Source organism: Grampus griseus (assembly GCF_964374135.1).
Source record: "Grampus griseus genome assembly, chromosome: 3".
Taxonomy (NCBI): domain Eukaryota; kingdom Metazoa; phylum Chordata; class Mammalia; order Artiodactyla; family Delphinidae; genus Grampus; species Grampus griseus.
In genome coordinates, this window is record NC_139019.1 from 76441488 (window position 1) to 76461257 (window position 19770).

The 19770-nt window shown below is 38.8% G+C and overlaps 2 protein-coding genes across 5 annotated transcripts in view; one reads left to right on the forward strand and one right to left on the reverse strand.

Annotated features, from left to right (window-relative positions):
- Window positions 1-5364, reverse strand: part of SKIC3 (SKI3 subunit of superkiller complex) — an 85659-nt gene extending 80295 nt beyond the window's left edge. The window contains exons 1-2 of the mRNA XM_082652124.1: window positions 5334-5364; window positions 1543-1611 (exon numbers count right to left, since the gene is read on the reverse strand). The gene's annotated coding sequence lies outside the window, so the exon portion shown is untranslated. The remainder of the gene's footprint in view (window positions 1-1542; window positions 1612-5333) is intronic.
- A 186-nt stretch (window positions 5365-5550) lies between these two features.
- The window catches only part of ARSK (arylsulfatase family member K), a 42703-nt gene continuing 28483 nt past the window's right edge, over window positions 5551-19770 (forward strand). For 2 of the 4 annotated variants that reach the window (XM_082649808.1, XM_082649806.1), the window contains exons 1-2: window positions 5551-5795; window positions 13671-13800. In XM_082649808.1, the coding sequence (XP_082505934.1) occupies window positions 5658-5795; window positions 13671-13800 (268 nt within the window). In that variant the 5' untranslated portion in view covers window positions 5551-5657. The remainder of the gene's footprint in view (window positions 5796-13670; window positions 13801-19770) is intronic. The other 2 variants (XM_082649805.1, XM_082649807.1) reach the window with 2 other exon arrangements.

Sequence of the window (19770 nt, forward strand, 5' to 3'; positions counted from 1 at the left end):
ATGAGCATGGCACGTGGAGGAAACAATAAGGAAACCAGGCTGAATGGAACAGAAGGGACTTGCTGAAGAACAGGAAAATTAGGCTGGGTAGGTAAAGTAGAGCACCAGACTACAGAAGACCTTGAAAATGAGACAGAAAAATTTGGATTTAAATGGAGCAGCAAACATGGAGCTGTCAAATACTTCTAAGTAGGTTACTTCTTTTTTTTTTTTTTTGCAGTACGCGGGCCTCTCACTGTTGTGGCCTCTCCCATTGCGGAGCACAGGCTCCGGACGCTCAGGCTTAGCGGCCATGGCTCACAGGCCCAGCCGCTCTGCCGCATGTGGGATCTTCCTGGACTGGGGCACGAACCCGTGTCCCCTGCATCGGCAGGCGGACTCTCAACCACTGCGCCACTAGGGAAGCCCATAAGTAGGTTACTTTTAAAGACCATATGAGACAAACTCCATTCTTCTCTTGGTAACCAGTTCTAATGTTTAATACCCTTCTACATCTCTATATGTCTCCACATATAATTACACCTACACTTGCTGCAGTGGAATCCTCTATTCGCCTCCTCCTGTTCCTTATTCATCTGATGTGGCATTTAGCATAATAAGCTAGCACTGAGGCCCCCTCTCTGCACCTAAAATACATATATATATACACATAAATATTAGTTTCAGGAGATTTTTTTTTTTAAAGACAAAACAATCTGCCGCTTTCTAGCCCTGAAAATTTCTTCCCCTTTTTTGGGAAGTGGTGTGGAGAAGGAAGAGGCTCACCCACTCATATTCTAGACAAAGCTTTAAGGAACACTAACCATCTACTAGGTACCATCAAACCCATTTCCTTTCACAAAGTGGAAAGCTAATACCCAAAATGAGTCTATGTGACCTCATATTCCTCTCTTTGGGATACTTCCCTCTATTCCAAGCACTTCCAACACTTCAGAGAAAACTCTGGCTCTCTTACAAGTGTCTTTAATATTTTTCCACAGCCCCACACATTTTTCCCTTATACCTCTCCTCCCATTTTTTCTCCTCGATCTCAATGACTTTTTTAAATAAGAGTGTTCATGTAGCCCATTTTCACTCAATGAAGGTTTTTTTTTACTACCAACCTAAAAGGGTTTTTATTCAACAAATCAAGCATAAAGAGCAATAACTATATCTAAAAAAAAAGAAAGTGAAAACCATGCCAAAAGACAATGATATACCTCAAAACTAACATAGGTAGATGTACTGATATGTCCTACACACTCCAGCTAAAGCTATGGAACCTTATGCTACCTCCACAACCTTAAGTTGTGGAGATAACAAAGATTCCACAAAGCACAAATAAGAAGAATAATTTAAAAAATAGTAACAATAATGACACTGGAAGTTAATTACAGAAAAGCAAAAAATGATACCTTTAAATCTAATTACAAAAGTCTAAAGGTACTTTGTGATGACCATAACCTACACCATTACATCTTCCTTCCGAAAAGAATCAGTAAAAACAATCATTAAGTAAAAGTAGACTCCAATTACCTATTATTTAGCATTCTAGACACTTACCTTTTAGCTGTTATCACTTTATCTTCTCTTTAAATTGATTTTCAGATTGTTCCTTAAATGTTTATCCATCTAAATTAAGTAAAATATGAGACAGGCACATAAAAAAGATGACATACACAACCCAAAACATATTGAATTTTTTAAAACATCAGATTCAGGTTCAATTTTCATAATTCATAATTTAAAACATGAGACACTAATTGTAATCTCCAAATTTCTGAATCAGTCTAAACTGTGTTGCTATAGCCACAAGGTGTAAAAGGAACATCATAAAAAATCAGAAAGACTCAGAAAAAAATTACAGAAACTCAAAATACACGGACTTCAACATAAAAAACTGAGCCAGAAGAGAATGTCACCTATTTCTACGCTACTTTGCTTTGAATCTAGGACAGTAAAGGGCACTATTTACTCACAATCTGCGAGCTGACTACACTAAAGTGAATCTTGTTCTAAACCACATAAGGAATTATAAACATGAAAAAAAGTTGCCCATATGACGCAACCAGACTAGTTTGTAATTTAATAAAATAGAGCAGACTTTTTTTAAAATATTAAAAATCCATCTAAATAGCCATCTGAAATACTAACACAAACTTTACACGACTACAAATTCTAAGTATCTTTCGATGGTATCTCTGGAACAGATTCTGTCAAACAAAATTAATCTAGAATGCTTCCCGGAGAGAATGGAGGTATTTTGAAAAACTGAATAAAGTAAAAATGGAAAAAATGCTACTTTAGAACTAGGAAATGAACAAAATTTAGGTGAACCTGGTAGGGATGAAGACATGTACTAGTGATATACGTACTTAAATAGAAGGGTTAGTTCCACAGAAAAGGGTCTTACTGGTAAGAAGAGAAAGTACTGTGATCCTAATAACGTTTAGGAAAGTAAAATAAAAGTTAAACACGGTGTGAGGAGGTTAAATAAAAGTTAAAGCCTGACTTCCCATTTCACTAACTTCTTTAAGCCGCCATCCAGCTACAAATGATTACCCTCCTCACTCAACCTAATTTTACTGATTTACTCAGTTGTTTCAACTCTGTTCTTACAAAATGCCCCAGATTTTGTCAGCCCCTTCCTTCTGCCATATCCAGCCACCAAGTCAAGAAAGATGGATCTGGATTCAAGTCTCCGCAGATCTTGGGCACCTTACTTCACCTCCAAGCCTATTTCCTCATTGGTAAAGTGAGAACGAGATCACTTCCCTGATATGTACATAGACAGAACACCTGAACACAATAGCTATTAGTTCTGTTGTCCGTATCTCCTACCACCCTCTCAATCAACTTCACCACTTTTTTCCCATTCCTAACCAACAGTGGTTATTATATACTTTCTCTACACATTTAAAAACCCCAATCCTTCCTTCCTTGATCTCTCAAGAAGCAACCTTCTTGCCTATGTTCTTCAAAAGACAGCTATCATCAAATGCAAGTATCTCCTTCAAATTAGTCATTACACAAATACTAGACTAAAGCCTGCAACTTAACAGATGCTTTATGTTCTATACAGATGTATTCTGTCTCTTCAGCAGGTGAAGATAATACTGAATTTGTTCCAGATAGTCACTAACTGCACACTTAGGGCAGAATATAGTGCTGCTGGTATTCTGGACATTAAAAAACTATGAAGAGCCAAAACCTAGACCAAGACTTTCAACTGAAGACTTTTCTGAACCGCAAAGTATTTCACTAAAGCAGGTAACCCGTAATGTAGATATCTTTAACTGATGACCTAAACATACACATAATGGAGCCCTCCCTCACTACAATATACTATATACACACATGTACACACAGAAAGGTGTGCACAAACAACTCAGAAGTACCTTTTCCGACAGGGTAAGTTACTGATTAGCAAACATGCTTTATGTCCAGAAAAGAGTGACCAAATAACAAACAAACCTGAAATTACATGATAATTACCCGAAGGAACTGGGGGAGACCTGGGGGAAAAAGAAATGGTGGGGAAGTTGAAAAGGGCTGTTGAAAGGGAGAGATTATTCATGTAAAAGTGAAGGTAAATGGACTAATGAACAATCAAAAGTAGAGGGAGACTGACTGCAGCTCAAAATATGAACTTTTAATAATTAAACCTGTACAAATATGGCACAGGCCCCTCGAAGGAAGTGTGTTTCCCATCACTGGAGATGAAAAGGCGCAGACTGCACAATCCACTTGGGAGGAATATTGTACGACAACTTGAATGTGAGATGAGAATAAGACTAGAAGTCTCTTAGATTTTTCCAGCGCTATATGTCTGGGCCCCTAAAATATCTATCTCACTCCAACCCAGTACAGCACCTGCTCCCACTGACACTGCCAAGGAGACAGAGAGAAAGAAAAAGATGTGTTCCTGTCATCCTGACCGGAAACTCAGAATACACGTCCTGTGAAAACAAGGCCAGAGAGAGTAAATAGTTTACAAAAATCAATACTATGCCACAGATAAAGTTAAATATATTTTTATGAACCTAAATGTCAGTCAACATTGTTTCTATGGTAAAATGTGTTCTACATTCCAAATTAACTCAAAACAAATATTTGAAATATAGCCTGTTCATGAGGGAGCCTATGTATATTACCTTTCATACTGTATTATTATTTTGTTTTTTTCCCTAGAGTGTAAGTTCCTTACGGTCAGGTACTATTGTTTATATATTTGCCTGCTCCCATAGATCGTTAGCATGCTGCTCGATTAACAACGCTGCTTCACTAACAGAGATTAACATCACTAGAATGGCATAACATTTTGCAGTTAATTAGAGACAGCATGGCAATGAGTTAGGGCAGAGACTACTCAAATTCAAGTCCTACTCAGACTGGCTCCCTGTGTAACCTTAGGCAGGTCATTTAACCTGTCCAAGTCTCAGCTTTCCTATCTGAAAAATGATGAAAGTGAGGATTATAGAAAATACTCCATGTAAAAGTACCTGGCACAAAACAGGTGCTCAATAAATGCATAGTATAATACCCAGCACATAATAAGCACCATATGAGTGTTAAATAAATAAGGTCTGTCCTTTTTACAATTACTGTGTGCAAAAAATACTGTCAAATATTAGTATTAAAGGTTGATTTTATGTAAATAAATACTACAACTCCTTTTCCTGTCAAAATACTGAAACGACTAATGTGAGGCACAAATTATATACCTGAAACTATAATAATGAAATCAGGAATCTGGCTCTGGGACAGAAATCTGCTTCTTCCAGATTTCTCCAAAGGAGTTCAACAGTCAACAGGACCAGTGATTTTTCAAAACCACTGCCAAATAATGGTATTCTGAATCTACGTCAGTTAATCGAACACGTCACACAGCCCAACGTTTCTCCCTCTGAGAACCTATCCAGCTTCTCCCTCGCACTCTGAAGGTAAAGTCCACCTAAGCTTATCCCCACATAGAAGATGAAACTTTTCTTACCAGGCCCCGCTCCTCACCCCACCAGAGCAAAATAAATCCTTACTGCACAGGCAAAGCGGCGAATAGGATGAGGCAGGCTAGAAACATCCTTGGGAGGAAGGTATTCGAGGGGCCACCCGGTATCCATATCGCACCTTAGGCGGTCCAGACAGAGGCCCCACAAAGAACCGCCCAATCCAACTTAAGTGACAGACGCGCTGCCACCTCATCATCTCCCAGTTCACGGTCTCACCTAACACTCAGCCACGCTTGCTCTGCGCAAAACAAGCAGCCTCGGCCCCTGATCCTTTCTCTCTCTAGGTAACATTTCAACTGCCTACCGGCTCCAACTTCTGCAAAAGCGACAGCAACCAAAACCAACCTGGGACAGATGCTTCTCCTGCAGAAGCCAAATCTGAAGTCAGAGCGCATGCGCATTTCCCAGGCATCGCTCACGTGACTGGAAACGGCTGGGTTTTAGTTCGCTCGGTATTTGATTAAAAGGTCTTAACGTGAGTCGAGAAAGGGAAATTCCTCCTTTGCGCATGTGCTCAGCCCGAGCCTGATGGGAGTTGTAGTTCCATGGGTGAAGGAAACCGAACTGCGATCTCTGCGATCCCCGCCCTCCTTTTCTCGGGAGGAACTTCCTAGGGGGAGGGGCAGGGTCCAGCGCCCAGAGGCCGGGCTCCCAGAACAACTCCCCGTGATGCTGCCGCTGTGGGTGGCGGTGGTCGCAGTCTCGGCGCTGGCAACACCAGCTCCTGGGGCAGGTGGGCAGAGGCGGGGAGCAGTTAAGGCTTGGCCAGATGCGCCTAACGTGGTGCTAGTCGTGAGCGACTCCTTCGTAAGTATGGAAAGGCAGGGGAGGGGGCGCCCCGCTATACACCCGCGACCGGCCCACAGCCCTTCCTGTGCTGCTGGCTTTGGGGAGCAGAATCTGAGACTTTCAAACGTGTTTTACCCTGATGCAAAGTAAGAAATGCATTTTACCTTGAGGCCCCCGTACACACATACGTGCACCACATAGATATGCGTGTAAAACAAACATACTTTAGTAAGATGCACTCCAATTAGCATCTTTGCAAATTTTTTTTAATTGCTGACCTCGACCCACTAAATTATCTTACCACTACTAATAAACTTTCAATCCATACCCCCGGTTGATTCAATTGTGGGGAAAAATAACATTCTATTTCAACATAAAAGCCTGTTAGCTTTCCAGCAGTCAACGTTATTTTTATTACTCAGGTGTCTGATAATCCTGTTAGTCTGATTTATATTCATTAGTTGACATAATTTGACACTCGCCCATATTGCAGATTAATTGTGTATGTGTGTGTATGTGTGTTGTTGTTGTTGCTGTTTAATCCCAAACTTAAACAGTTTTTGTAACTCTCCCAAGCCATCAACTAAAAAGAATACTACTGTCAACATTACCTGATACTTTTAGTATTATCCATGATATTAAACCTAATGCTTGGACACTAATTATAATATATGCTTGGTTACTAATTATAATATTAGTTTTTTATGACTGGGTGTTACTGTGGTCACATAGATTATTGGTGTTAAGCATGTCTGGCACCAAAGAGTGCTTTTAATCATTATGTTGTATTGCCTTTCCTCATAGATTAACCCGTGATTATTAAAGTTACATAATCTGGATATACCCATAGGGTTTGCTGAGAATATTAAAGTAATCTTTATGATTATCTAAACTTAGGAAACAGGCAATATTGGAGAGTAACATGAAAGAGGTTTATTAGGGAGTACTCATGAGATCAAAGGGAAAGGAAGAAAGCAGGACTGTGCAGAGAGAAGTTGAGTTTTGTCACTGTCTCACTGGAGGCCTCAGCTGATCTTATGGGTAGTTCTCAAACTAGTATGATGCTTCAGAACTGTTTCCATTTGTGGTGAGGAGACCAGGCCTTTGTACCCTCATGTTGGATGGCCATTACTTGTGGAATGCTCCCAGAATGAGGCACCATTTTGGGCAAGACAACTCTCTTCAGCAGAGGCAATCTTTCACTCTAAAAGGGAACCTGGGTGGTGCATCAAAACATCCTAGAAGCTTCTGAAGATGACTGAAATATTTGGTTTATTTTTTAGTATAGTAAAAGCACATAGATTTTTATATATTTGTGTATACAAATATTGTATGCAGACTAATACCTTATGAATATAAAAGAAAGGATCCTGAAAAAATACAAACAAATCAAATTCAGCAATATATAGAAAGGGTTATACACCATGACTAAGTGTGATTTATCCCTGAAATGTAAGGTGGGTTTAATATCTGAAAATCAGTCAGTGTAGTAGACCACGTTAATTGAATGAAGCGCAAAAAACATGTGATCATATCAATAGATGCAGAAACAGCATTTGACAAAGTTCAATAACACTTCATGATAAAAGCACTCCACCAAGTAGAAATAGAAGAGAATTTTTTCATTCTGATTAAGAACATCTACAGGGCTTCCCTGGTGGTGCAGTGGTTAAGAATCCGCCTGCCAATGCAGGGGACACAGGTTCGAGCCCTGGTCCGGGAAGATCCCACATGCCACGGAGCAACTAAGCCCATGCGCCACAACTACTGAGACTGCGCTCTAGAGCCCGTGAGCCACAACTACTGAGCCTGCGTGCTGCAACTACTGAAGCCCACAAGCCTAGAGCCTGCGCTCCGCAACAAGAGAAGCCACCGCAGTGAGAAGCCGGCACACTGCAATGAAGAGTAGCCCCTGCTCACCGCAACTAGAGAAAGCCCATGCACAGCAACCAAGACCCAACACAGCCATAAATAAATTAATTAATTTAAAAAAATGTATTTAAAAACAAAGAACATCTGCAAAAAATCCACAGCTAATGTTATACTTAACTATAAAAGACAATGTTTTCTCCCAAAGATCAGGAACAAGACAAGCCTATCTGTTCTCACTATGTTTATTGCAATTATGCTGGAGGTTTTAGACAGGAAATTAGACAAGAAAATGAAATAAAAGTCATCTAGATTAGAAAGGAAAAATTAAAAGTATCTCTATTTGCACTTAACATAATCTTGTATAAAGAAAATCCTAGGGAATCTACTACAAAATCCTAGAACTAATAAGTTAGTCTAGCAAGGCTGTAGGATGTAAGATCAATATATAAAAATCAGTTGTATTTTTATACACTTGATTGATGAACAAACTGAAAGTAAAATTAAGAAAACAATTCAATTTAAAATAGCATCCAGGGACTTACCTGGTGGTCCAGTGGCTAAGAGTCCATGCTCCCAATGCAGGGGGCCCGGGGTCAATCCCTGGTCAGGGAACTAGATCCCACACGCTGCAACTAAAGATCCTGCACGCAGCAACGAGGATCCCACATGCTGCAACTAAGACCTGGCACAGCCAAATAAATAAATAAATATTTTTTAAAAGTAAAAATAAAATAGCATCCAAAAAATGAAATACTTAGGATTAAATCTAACCAAAGAAGTTCAATTCTTATACTGAAATCAGATTTAATATTAATATAGTAATAATCATCAAATTGATCTACAGATTCAATGCAATCTCTATAAAAATCCCTATGACGTTTTTGCAGAAACAGAGAAACCCATCTTAAAAGTCATGTGGATATTCAAGGGACCCAGAATACCTGAGAACAAAATTGGAGGACTTAAACTTTCTACTTTGAGAACTTACCATAAACTACAGTAATCAAGATAGTGTGTTACTGGCATAACAATAGATAGACATATAAATCAACAGAATAGAATTGAAAGTAGAGAAATAAACTCTCAGGTTTATAGTCAGTTGGTTTTTCAGTAAGGGTGCAAAGACCATTTAATGGGGAAAGAATAGTCTTTTCAACAGATAATGCTGGGAAAACTGACTATCCATATGCAAAATGCCTCACACCATTTTCAAAAAGTAACTCAAAATGAATTGATGAATGAAACAGAAAAGCTAAAATTATAAAACCCTTAGAAGAAAACATAGGGGCAAATCTTTGTGACTCTGGATTAGGCAATTAAAAACTGGGCAAAGGATCTGAAAAGGCAGTTCTCCAAAGAAGATATGCAAATGGTCAATAAGCACATGAAAAGATAGTCAACATCATTAGTCATTAGGGAAATACAAATCAAAACCACAATGAGATACCAATTCACACCCACTAAGATGACTATAATCAAAAAGAGACAATAGGGCTTCCCTGGTGGCGCAGTGGTTAAGAGTCCGCCTGCCAATGCAGGGGACACGGGTTACGAGCCCTGGTCTGGGAAGATCCCACATGCCTAGAGCCCTGGTCTGGGAAGATCCCACACGCCACGGAGCAACTAAGCCTGTGTGCCAAAACTACTGAGCCTGCGCTCTAGAGCCCATGAGCCACAACTACTGAGCCCACGTGCCACAACTACCGAAGCCTGCGTGCCTACAGCCCATGCTCCACAACAAGAGAAGCCACCGCAATGAGAAGCCTGTGCACCACAACGAAGAGTAGCCCCCACTCACTGCAACTAGAGAAAGCCCGCGCGCAGCAACGAAAACTCAACACAGCCAAAAATAAATAAATAAAAATAAAAGGAGAAATAAAAATATAAGGAGAAAAATAAAAGGAGAAAAATAAAAGGAGACAATAACTAGGGTCACGAGAATATGGGAGAACTGCAACACTCATACGCTACTGGTGGGAATGTAAATGGTGCAGCCACTTTGGAAAACAGTTTAGCAATTCCTAAAATGCTAAACATGAGTTACCATATGATCCAGCAATCCACTTCGAAGTGTATATCCAAGAGAAATAAAAACATATGTCCACACAAAAACTTGTACATGAATGTTAATACTGACAAAAACTGAAAACAACCCAAATATACATCAGCTGGTAAATGGATAAATAAAATTTAGTAATATTATTCAACAATAAAAAAACAAATGCAGTACTGATAACATGCTGCAGTGTGGATGAACCTAGAAATTGTTATGCTAAGAGAAAGAAGCTACTCACAAAGGGCCACATATTGTATGATTCCGTTTGTCCAGAGAAAGCAAATCTACAGAGACAGAAAGTAGAGACAGGTCAGCAATTACCTAGGGTTTGGGAAAATGGGAGGATTAGCAGGTGGTGGCTAAGGGATACAAGGAATACATGATGGAAATGTTCTAAAATTGATTATGGTGATGGTTGCACAACTCTCTGAATATACTAAAAAACATTGAATTGTACAAATTAAATGGGTTTTATGATGTGTGAATTACATCTTAAACCTTTTTTAAAAAAGAGAAAATAAGCACCTCTGCCTGGGTCCTAAAGGGCACAAGCATCCTCTCTGCCTCCCTCCTTCCACCCCTGCACCTGCATTGTTTTTAGTTTGGGTGAGGTTTCAGGAGTGGGAGGTGGGCACAGGACTGTATACCAGAGTCTAGTGAGGATCTCATTCAGTCTGGTGAACAGATCTGAAAAGCATGCTCTTAACAGTCTTGCTTGATAATACATCTAGACAGTTAAAGTTACTGTTACATTCTTTCATTAGAATGATATCTTGAAATCTAAACTTCACTGGTTTTCCCTGGCCCAGAATGATGAGGAACTGAGAACCAAGTCATGGTTCTAGAAGGAGCAATCCAGATCACAAAATCATATCTACACAAAAAGCTCATCCATCCCAAGGGGGAAAATGCCTGGACCCACGAGAGTCCAGAATAATAGCAGAATTCAGAAATTAAGGCAATTGGTATCATTTTTGTCACTTTTATGCAGAAAGCCAATTAGTGGGCCTCTTTTTCTTTTTTAAATGCCCCCTGTTAGAGTACTGTATTTGTTCTGAACTGTAGGAATGACCTTGAGAAAATTGAAATGGGCTATTGTTAAATGATGGAAGTTATTCTGAAAGCCATTCTGTAAGATTTCCTCTCCCAACTAAATGTGATAGAACTATAGTTTGACCTATGACTGACTATCCATTGTGAACCACAGTACCACACTATGGAAGACTTAACTTTCTCTGTGTTTTTATCAGCTAACCATGTTAAGATCCATTTCAGTTCAGAATTAATTATTATGTGGACCACCTCCCATTGATACCATGAGCAGTGGTACCAGTTTTAGTCTATTTTTTAAAGTATTTGCTAATGTGTAAAAACTACAGGAAGTTAAAAAACCAAAACTTCTAGAAATGTTTAATATTTTCTCTAATAATATAGTAATTTTGATCTTTGTTTAGAGTATTGGTATGCTTTTGACATTGAGAATATGTGTAGCATAATTTAAATATTTTCTAAGAACCTAATCAAATACAAATCTTTCCACTGATGTACTTAATCCAGGTTTATTAAGCTTTGCAAAAATACACTGTTGAATTTTGAACATATTAAATTTGCCTTTTGTAAATTGAACAGCTCTGGATTAAAGACTCGTTTCATTTAATTCACTAAATATTGTGGAGTGCCTTATATATCTTAGGCAGTAATCTTCACGTGGACCACCTTTCACACATTCCACGTTAGAAACTTCCCCAAGTGAGGCAGTTATCCCCTCTGCCATTTGCTATCCCTGCTGCTCTGCACTTTAAAGATCCCTGCTTTCTAGCCTGCTTTCAATGCAGATGAAGTCCTTGTACCAGTCATAGAAATGAGCCAAGAAATTGCTAACATGAGTTATAGATATGCTGCTGTAGCCATTTGCAGTGGTCGTTACACCCATTTGAGCCTAGCCTGCAGGACTTGGAGTCCAAGCCTCACTGTTTGAATCATTGCAGTGCTTCTGCCACATGACTATGTGCTGCATCCCTCCAGCTAGATGAACCTGAGTGGCTGGGTTGTCCAGAGTGGCCAGTGGCCACAAATGGTTATTATCCCCCATATCCAAAAGATTGTAGGAATAATACATCTAGGCATTTGGGATTTACGAGGATGTTTCTGAGAGTTTGAATTTATGAATTTAACAAAATTCTTATGCACTTTTGTCTTAGGCTCCCTAGCTCATCATTCAGGAAGCTAAGTTTGCTTAGCATTCAGCGATTACTCCTGCTAGAAGTGGTATTTATTTCAACATACAAGCATGCTATAATATTCCCCATCTTTTAAAAAACCTGACCTTAATCCCACATTTATCCTCCAGCTAACTCTAACACCCATCCCATTTTTCTGTTTCGCTTTGCAAAAACAACTACTTAGAAGAGGTTTTTTCACCATGTCACCTCCCATTCTCTTTTCCCTGTCTGCTTTAGGTGTCCATCCCTACAACTCCATTGGAAGTGCTCTTGTCAGCATCACCAACTATCTCCATTGTACTAATTCCAGTGTGCATTTTCTGGCCTTCTTTTACACACCCTCTCAACACAGCTATTACCCTTTCTTGACACACTGTCTTCTCTCAGCTTTCATGAGACTCAGTCTACTGATATCTTCCTCCCTCACTGGCCATTCTTTCTCAGTTTCCCATGCTGCCTTCTCCTCTTATTCGGGACTCCTCAGGGTTCCTTTCTTTCCTCTCTTTTCACTCTCTCCCTTAAAGGAGTCTTAAAGGAGTCAGTCTCACACTTTTCAATACCATGAATATGTTAAAGACTTATTTCACCAGGATAAAATTCTCTGAGCTCCAGATTCCTGTCTGTACCCTACAGCCTAATTTATATATCCATTTGGAAATCTCAGACATCTCAAAGATTTATGTATATCCCGTATTTTGGATTGGTTCACTTTTAAACTGTTTATTTACAATTACATTGAAAACATACAATAGATATAACTCCAGGACTGGAACATCCTTTTTTCTCTTTTTGCTCTTTACCAAGAAGAGTTCTTCAATTCCCAATTCGATTCCAAAATACGTATCTCCAACCCAAACATCTCTTCCAATCTTCAGGCTCATTTCTCTAGCTGCTTAGTTGTTATCTCCACTTAAGTCATGAAGGTATCTCTAACTTTACATGTCCCTTAAGTTATTTGAATGGCTGATTCTTCTCATTCTTTAGGTCTCACTTCCCAGAGAAGCCTTCCCTGTATCAAAGTAGGTCTCCCTTGTTATTCTGTATCTTAGATTTTTCTCAAAGCACATATCACAGTAACTTGTAATTATTCTTAGTTTATTCACGAGTATGTTTTTTGCCTCCCCTACTAGACTGTAAGCTTCATGAGGCCAGGGACTCTGTTTTTATTCACCATTGTATCTCTAGATCTTTCACAGTGCCTGGCACATACTAAATACTCAATAAACATTGGTTCACTCAGTCCATCATCCCCCAAAAAGAAACCTTCCAGGAAGTTCCTTTAATTTATTTACTATATTCAAATGGATCCAAATGTCACACCACAGGGCTTCCCTGGTGGCGCAGTGGTTGAGAGTCCGCCTGCCAATGCAGGGGACACAGGTTCGTGCCCCGGTTCGGGAAGATCCCACATGCCGCGGAGCGGCTGGGCCCGTGAGCCATGGCCGCTGGGCCTGCGCGTCCGGAGCCTGTGCTCCGCAACAGGAGAGGCCACAACAGTGAGAGGCCCGCGTACCGCAAAAAACACACACACACACACACACACACACACAAATGTCACACTACATTGAATTCTCAATATTATGAATCAGAGAATGATAACAGTTTCTCTACCCGTTTTTATCTTTTGAGGATTCTTAGGATCATATTGAAGTCTTTTGCTATTTGTGAATTTTATGGTTAAAATGAAAGGAAATTATTTTCTTTTGTGATGTAATCAATGGTAATTAAATTTCTTTACTCCAGGATGGAAGGCTAACATTTTATCCAGGGAGTCAAGTAGTGAAACTTCCTTTTATCAGCTTCATGAAAGCACATGGCACGTCCTTTCTGAATGCCTACACAAACTCTCCGATCTGCTGCCCATCGCGCGCAGGTATGAGCATGCTTTAACATTACTGGAAGTGGTCCCATGTTGAAAATGTTTTCACAATTTAAAAAATTATACCCCCAAATAGGATAGTAAGTCTCATTTGGCATCTAATTAAAAAATTTTAATATATGTGATGTGTGTTATAAGGTATGTATTGGGTATTGGGGTTTTTTAAGAATAGGAATTTTATCACCTAAATTGGTATTTAGTTCAAGTATTATTGTTTCATTTCCCTTAGGATTGGTGACAAAAAATCTTTTGACTATCCAGGCAAATTAGGAAATGCTCATATTTCCTTGAAGAGTTCTATTTCCAAGGAAATTTTTTAGTAAGAGATAGGGAGCTGGGAGGAGACTTCAAAGTATACCACAAAGTCGTTAGAACTTTTCAGATATATCTGGATTTTTCTGTATTATTTCAGATTACATATTTTTTCTCTTCAGTTTCAATTCACTTCTATCCCAAATTTAATTGTTCACTTTTATTATAGTAACTTAACAAATAGGCATAGTTTTAATGGCAAAATAACAGTGATATTAAGCCATGACTAACTGAAAAATCGGGTAAAATTGACATTTTTATAAATTCTATTGTCTGATAGAGTTGTTTTCTTTCTCCTCTAATTTATGATTGTTTGCTTTGGAACTCATAAATAGCACCCAACAATCTTCTTTTGTCCATAAATTCCTGACATCATATTCTCTGTGATTTGAGTCACAAATTCTTTCACCTACATTTTCAGCACCATCAACTATATAATCACCAATGATTAAAGGAAACCTAAACTCTATTTTAAATATTTCAATAGTGAAGGACCAGGTACATTAAAAACACGTTTGTTAATTTTTTTATTCTTTATTGAGCAAGTGAAATGAGCAATGGACCAGGGTGAGGTGATGTCTGGATTCCAATCCTCAATGGACCACGTCAAGCAAGTCCCTTAGTTTCTTTATCTACAGAACGCTGTATGTGCTGTGTCCCTCACAGTGTTGTTCCCAGCATCAAATGAGATAATGGATTTTTAAAAGTGCTCAATGAACTCTAAAGGTTTCAAAAATGTTAGGTGATGCTTTTTCTGGAAGAAGTATATTTTGGAGAGTTTGAACAAAGAGAAGGAATAATAGTAATAAAAACTAACATTTATTGCATTCTTACTATGTGCCTGGCAATATAACTGCCTTATATGTCTTAATTTATATAATTCCCCACATTTTCACAAAGTAGATATTTTTATTATCCCCATTTTGCAGATGAAAACTAAAGTACTGAAAGGTTAAATAACTTATCAAAGGTCACTCAGTAACTAGCATCATTGGGATTCAAAGCTGGGAAATGCCCCATTCCACTCCTCAAAAAGAAAGCATTTTGTTAGATGAGAAAAGGATTCAGCCCTGCCATGTGTGTACACAGAAAAGGGAAAAGGAAAGGGATTTCTTTCCAGTTTTACCGAGATGTAATTGACATATAACACTGTATTAGTTTAAGGTATACACCATATTCTAGAGAAAATAAGAACATTTCCATGACTTGAACCAGTCAGATTAGGCTTATGTGCATCCACATAACACTTCTGGCAATCTGTCCCCAATATACAGCCATAATGCTACCTCCCAAAAAACCAACAATGAGGTCACTACCAAAGCTAAGCTCCAAACACTGGGGCCTTATTAACACTTGTGTCCCCAACAGCAACATAACTGCTGAACACATGATAAATGCCATAGTCAACCCGCAATCAGTAAGGACCTGCTATCTGCCTGATCACCAGGTTTTCAGAATCTGAAACAGACATTTTAGGAAATAATTATAACAATTAATGAAAGCAGGTATGAAGTTAAGTTTTTATTCTTTATTGAGCAAGTGGAATGAGATAACATAAAGAAAAACTCCACACTCTATCTGCACAAAGCAGAGGAGGCTAAAGTACTGAAGGGATGCTTATACTGAATTATAAAGGCACACAGGTAGACAAGGTGATAAATCAGATAAGACACAGCAAATACACTAAGATGCAACATCTCTTCACTAAAAATTTCATTTGGTCTCAATCAGCAATCTAGGTTAGTACACATAAGTAATCACACATTTGCTACTGACTAGTTCCTCATCTTTGCTTTCTATTTTTTCATTTACTTGTATATTCTTCAGTTTCTGTCATCAGTGTCTTAAAGTTTTTCGTGTACAGATCTTTCATCTCCTTGGTTAAATTTATTCGTTAGTATTTTATTCTTTTTTATACAATCGTAAATGGATTTTTTGGGTAATTTTTTCTGGTAGTTCATCATTAGTATATAGAAATGCAACTGATTTTTGCATATTGATTTTATATCCTGCAACTTTACTAAACATATTGATTAGTTCTAACAGTTTTTTGGTAAAGTCTTTTTGGTTTTCTATATATAATATCATGTTTCTGCAAATAGGGACAATTTTACTTATTCTTTTCTGATTTGGATGCCTTTTATTTCTTTTTCTTGCTTAACTGCTCAGGCTAGGATTTCTAGAACTGTGTTGAATAAGAGTGCTGAGAGTGGGCACCCTTGTCTCGTTCCTGATCTTAGAGGAAAAACTTTTAGCTTTTTACCATTGAATATGATGTTAGCTGTGGGCTTCTATATATTCCTTCTATACCCAGTTTTTCAAGAGGTTTTTTTTAATTGGAGTATAGTTGCTTCACAATGTTGTGTTAGTTTCTGCTGTACAAGGAAGTGAATCAGCTATATGTATACATATATCCCCTCCCTCTTGGACCTTCCTCCCACTCCTCCCCCATTCCACCTATCTACATCATCACAGAGCACTGAGCTGAGCTCCCTGTGCTATACAGCAGGTTCCCACTAGCTATCTTTTTTACACATGGTAGTGTATATATGTCAATCCTAATCTCTCAATTAATCCCACATGAATGAATGCTAAAATTTGTCAAAGGCTTTTTCTGCATCTATTGAGATGATCATATTTTTTTTTTATCCCTCATTTTGCTAATGTGGTATATCACATTGATAGATTTGCAGATGTTGAACCATCTTTGCCTTCCTGGAGTAAATCCCAATTGATCATGATGTACGATTCTTTCAAAGTATTGTTAAATTAGGTTTGCTAATATTTTGTTGAGAATTTTTGCATCTATGTTCATCACAGATCTTGGCCTATAATTTCCTTTTCTTGTAGTGTCCTTGTCTTGTTTTGCTATCATGGTATTGCTGGCCTCATGAGTTTGGAAATGTTTCCTCATCTTCTCTTTTCTGGAAGAGTTTGAGAAGGATTGTTTTCTTTTTTAAATGTACCTCTTTGGCTTATTCTTTAAAATTTGTTTAATTAATTTATTTTTGGCTGTGTTGGGTCTTCGTTGCTGCATGTGGGCTTTCTCTAGTTGTGTCCAGCGGGGGTTACTCTTCGTTGAGGTGTGCAGGCTTCTCATTGTGGTGGCTTCTCTTGTTGAGGAGCACGGGCTCTAGGCACACAGGCTTCAGTAGTTGTGGCTCGTGGGCTCTAGAGCACAGGCTCAGTAGTTGTGGAGCACAGGCTTAGTTGCTCTGCGGCATGTGGGATCTTCCTGGATCAGGGATCAAATCCGCGTCCCCTGCATTGGCAGGCGGATTCTTAAGCACTGCACCACCAGGGAAGCCCCAGAAGGATTAGTTTTAATTCTGCTTTAAATGTTTGATAGGATGCACCAGTGAAGCCATCTGGTCCTGGACATTTCTTCATTGGGAGGTTTTTGATTACCGATTCAATCTCCTTACTCATAATTGGTCTGTTCAGCTTTTCTGTTTCTTCATGATTCAATCTTGGTCGGTTTTACATTTCTAGGAACGTATCCAATTCTTCCAATTTGTTAGTATAATTGTTCATGGTAGTTAGTCTCTTATGATCCTTTGTCTTTCTGTGGTTATCAGTTGTAATGTCTCCTCTTTAATTCCTAATTTTATTTGAGTCCCCTTGTTTTTTCCTTGGAAAGTCTAACTAAGGATTTGTCCATTTTATTTAAGAAAAAAAACAACTCTTAGTTTTTTTGTTTGTTTGTTTGGCTGCATCTTAGTTGTGGCACATGGTGTCTTCACTGGAGGCGTGTGGGATTTCCGTTGTGGCACGAGCTCTTTGTCTTGGCACGCGGGCTTCTCTCTAGTTGTGGTGTGCAGGATTTTCTCTCTCTGGTTGTGGCGTGCAGGGTCCAGGGTGCATGGGCTCTACAGTTTGCGGCATGCAGGCCCTCTCATTGAGGTGCACGAGCTCAGTAGTTGTGGCTCACGGGCTTAGTTGCCCCGCAGCATGTGGGATCTTAGTTCCCTGACCAGGGATCAAAACCGCATCCCCTGCATTGTAAGGCGGATTCTTTACCACAAGGGAAGCCCCAACAACTCTTAGTTTTATTGATCTTTTCTATTGTCTTTTTAGTCTCTATTTATTTCCACTCTGATCTTTGTTATTTCCTTTCTTCTACTAACTTTGGGCTTAGTTTGTTCTTCTTTTCCTAGATCCTTGAGATATAAAGTTAGGTTGTTTATTTGAGCTATTTCTTTTTTATAATGTAGGCACTTAAAGTTGTGAACTTCCCTCTTAGAACTGCTTTTTCTGCATGCCATTTGTTTTGCTATGTTGTATTTCTATTTTCATTTGTCTCAAGATATTTTTTTGACCTCTCTTTTGATTTCTTCTTTGGCCCATTGGTTGTTCAGGAACATGTTGTTTAAACTCCATATATTTGTCAATTTTCCAGTTTTCTTCTTATAACTGATTCTAGTTTCATATCATTGTGGTCAGAAAAGATGCTTGATATGATTTCAGTCTTTTTAAATTTATGAAGACTTGTTTTGTGTCCTAACATATGATCTTCCTGGAGAATGTTCCATGTGCACTTGAGAAGAATGTACTTTCTTTTGCTTTTGGATGGAATGTACTGAAAATCTTAATTCCATCTGTTCTAACATGTAGGTTAAATCCAGTGTTTCCTTATTGGTTTTCTGTCTGGAAGATCTATCTGCTGTTGAAGTCCCCTAGTATTATTGTATTGCTATCTATTTCTCCCTTTAGGTATGTTAATATTTGGAAAAAAAAAAGATTTATTGACTAAACAATGATAGCTGTAGAAAATGAGAGAGAAAACATAGAACATGTAAGTTTTTTGTGGCAAGCCAGTATATAGACAAGAAATAGGGAAAAGCCTTGAGGATTTTTGGGAAATGAGATCTGTACTTCATTTGACCAACTTGGAAAATTAACCAACAAATACTTAGTGATTATTTTTATGACTCAAGTCAGACAAGCTTTATATTTAATTCCATTTATTTACCTTAAACAACTTAACCTGTAAGCCAGGGGTCCCCAACCCCCGGGCCACAGACCGGTACTGGTCTGTGACCTGTTAGGAATTGGGCTGCACAGCAGGTGAGTGGTGGATGAGCAAGCGAAGCTTCATCTGTATTTACAGCCACCCCACATCGCTTGCATTACCACCTGCGCTCCACCTCCTGTCAGATCAGCAGCTGCATTAGATTCTCATAGGACTGTGAACCCTACTGTGAACTGCGCATGTGAGGGGTCTAGGTTGTGCAATCCTTACGAGAATCTAATGCCTGATGATCTGAGGTGGAGCTGAGGCGGTGATGCTAGTGCTGGGGAGTGGCTGCAAATGCAGATTATCATTAGCAGAGAGGTTTGACTAAACAGAGACCATAATAAATCAATTGCTTGAAGACATATCAAAACCCTATCAGTGAGTGGCAAGTGAAAACAAGCTCAGGGTTCCCACTGATTCTGCATTATGGTGAGTTGTATAATTATTTCATTATATATTACAATGTAATAATAATAGAAATAAAGTGCACAATGAATGTAATGCACTTGAATCATCCCAAAACCATCCCCCCCTCCCCAGTCTGCAGAAAAATTGTCTTCCACGAAACTGGTCCTTGGTGCCAAAAAGGTTGGGGACCGCTGCTGCAAGCCTTAGAGGCTCACCTGTAAAATGGA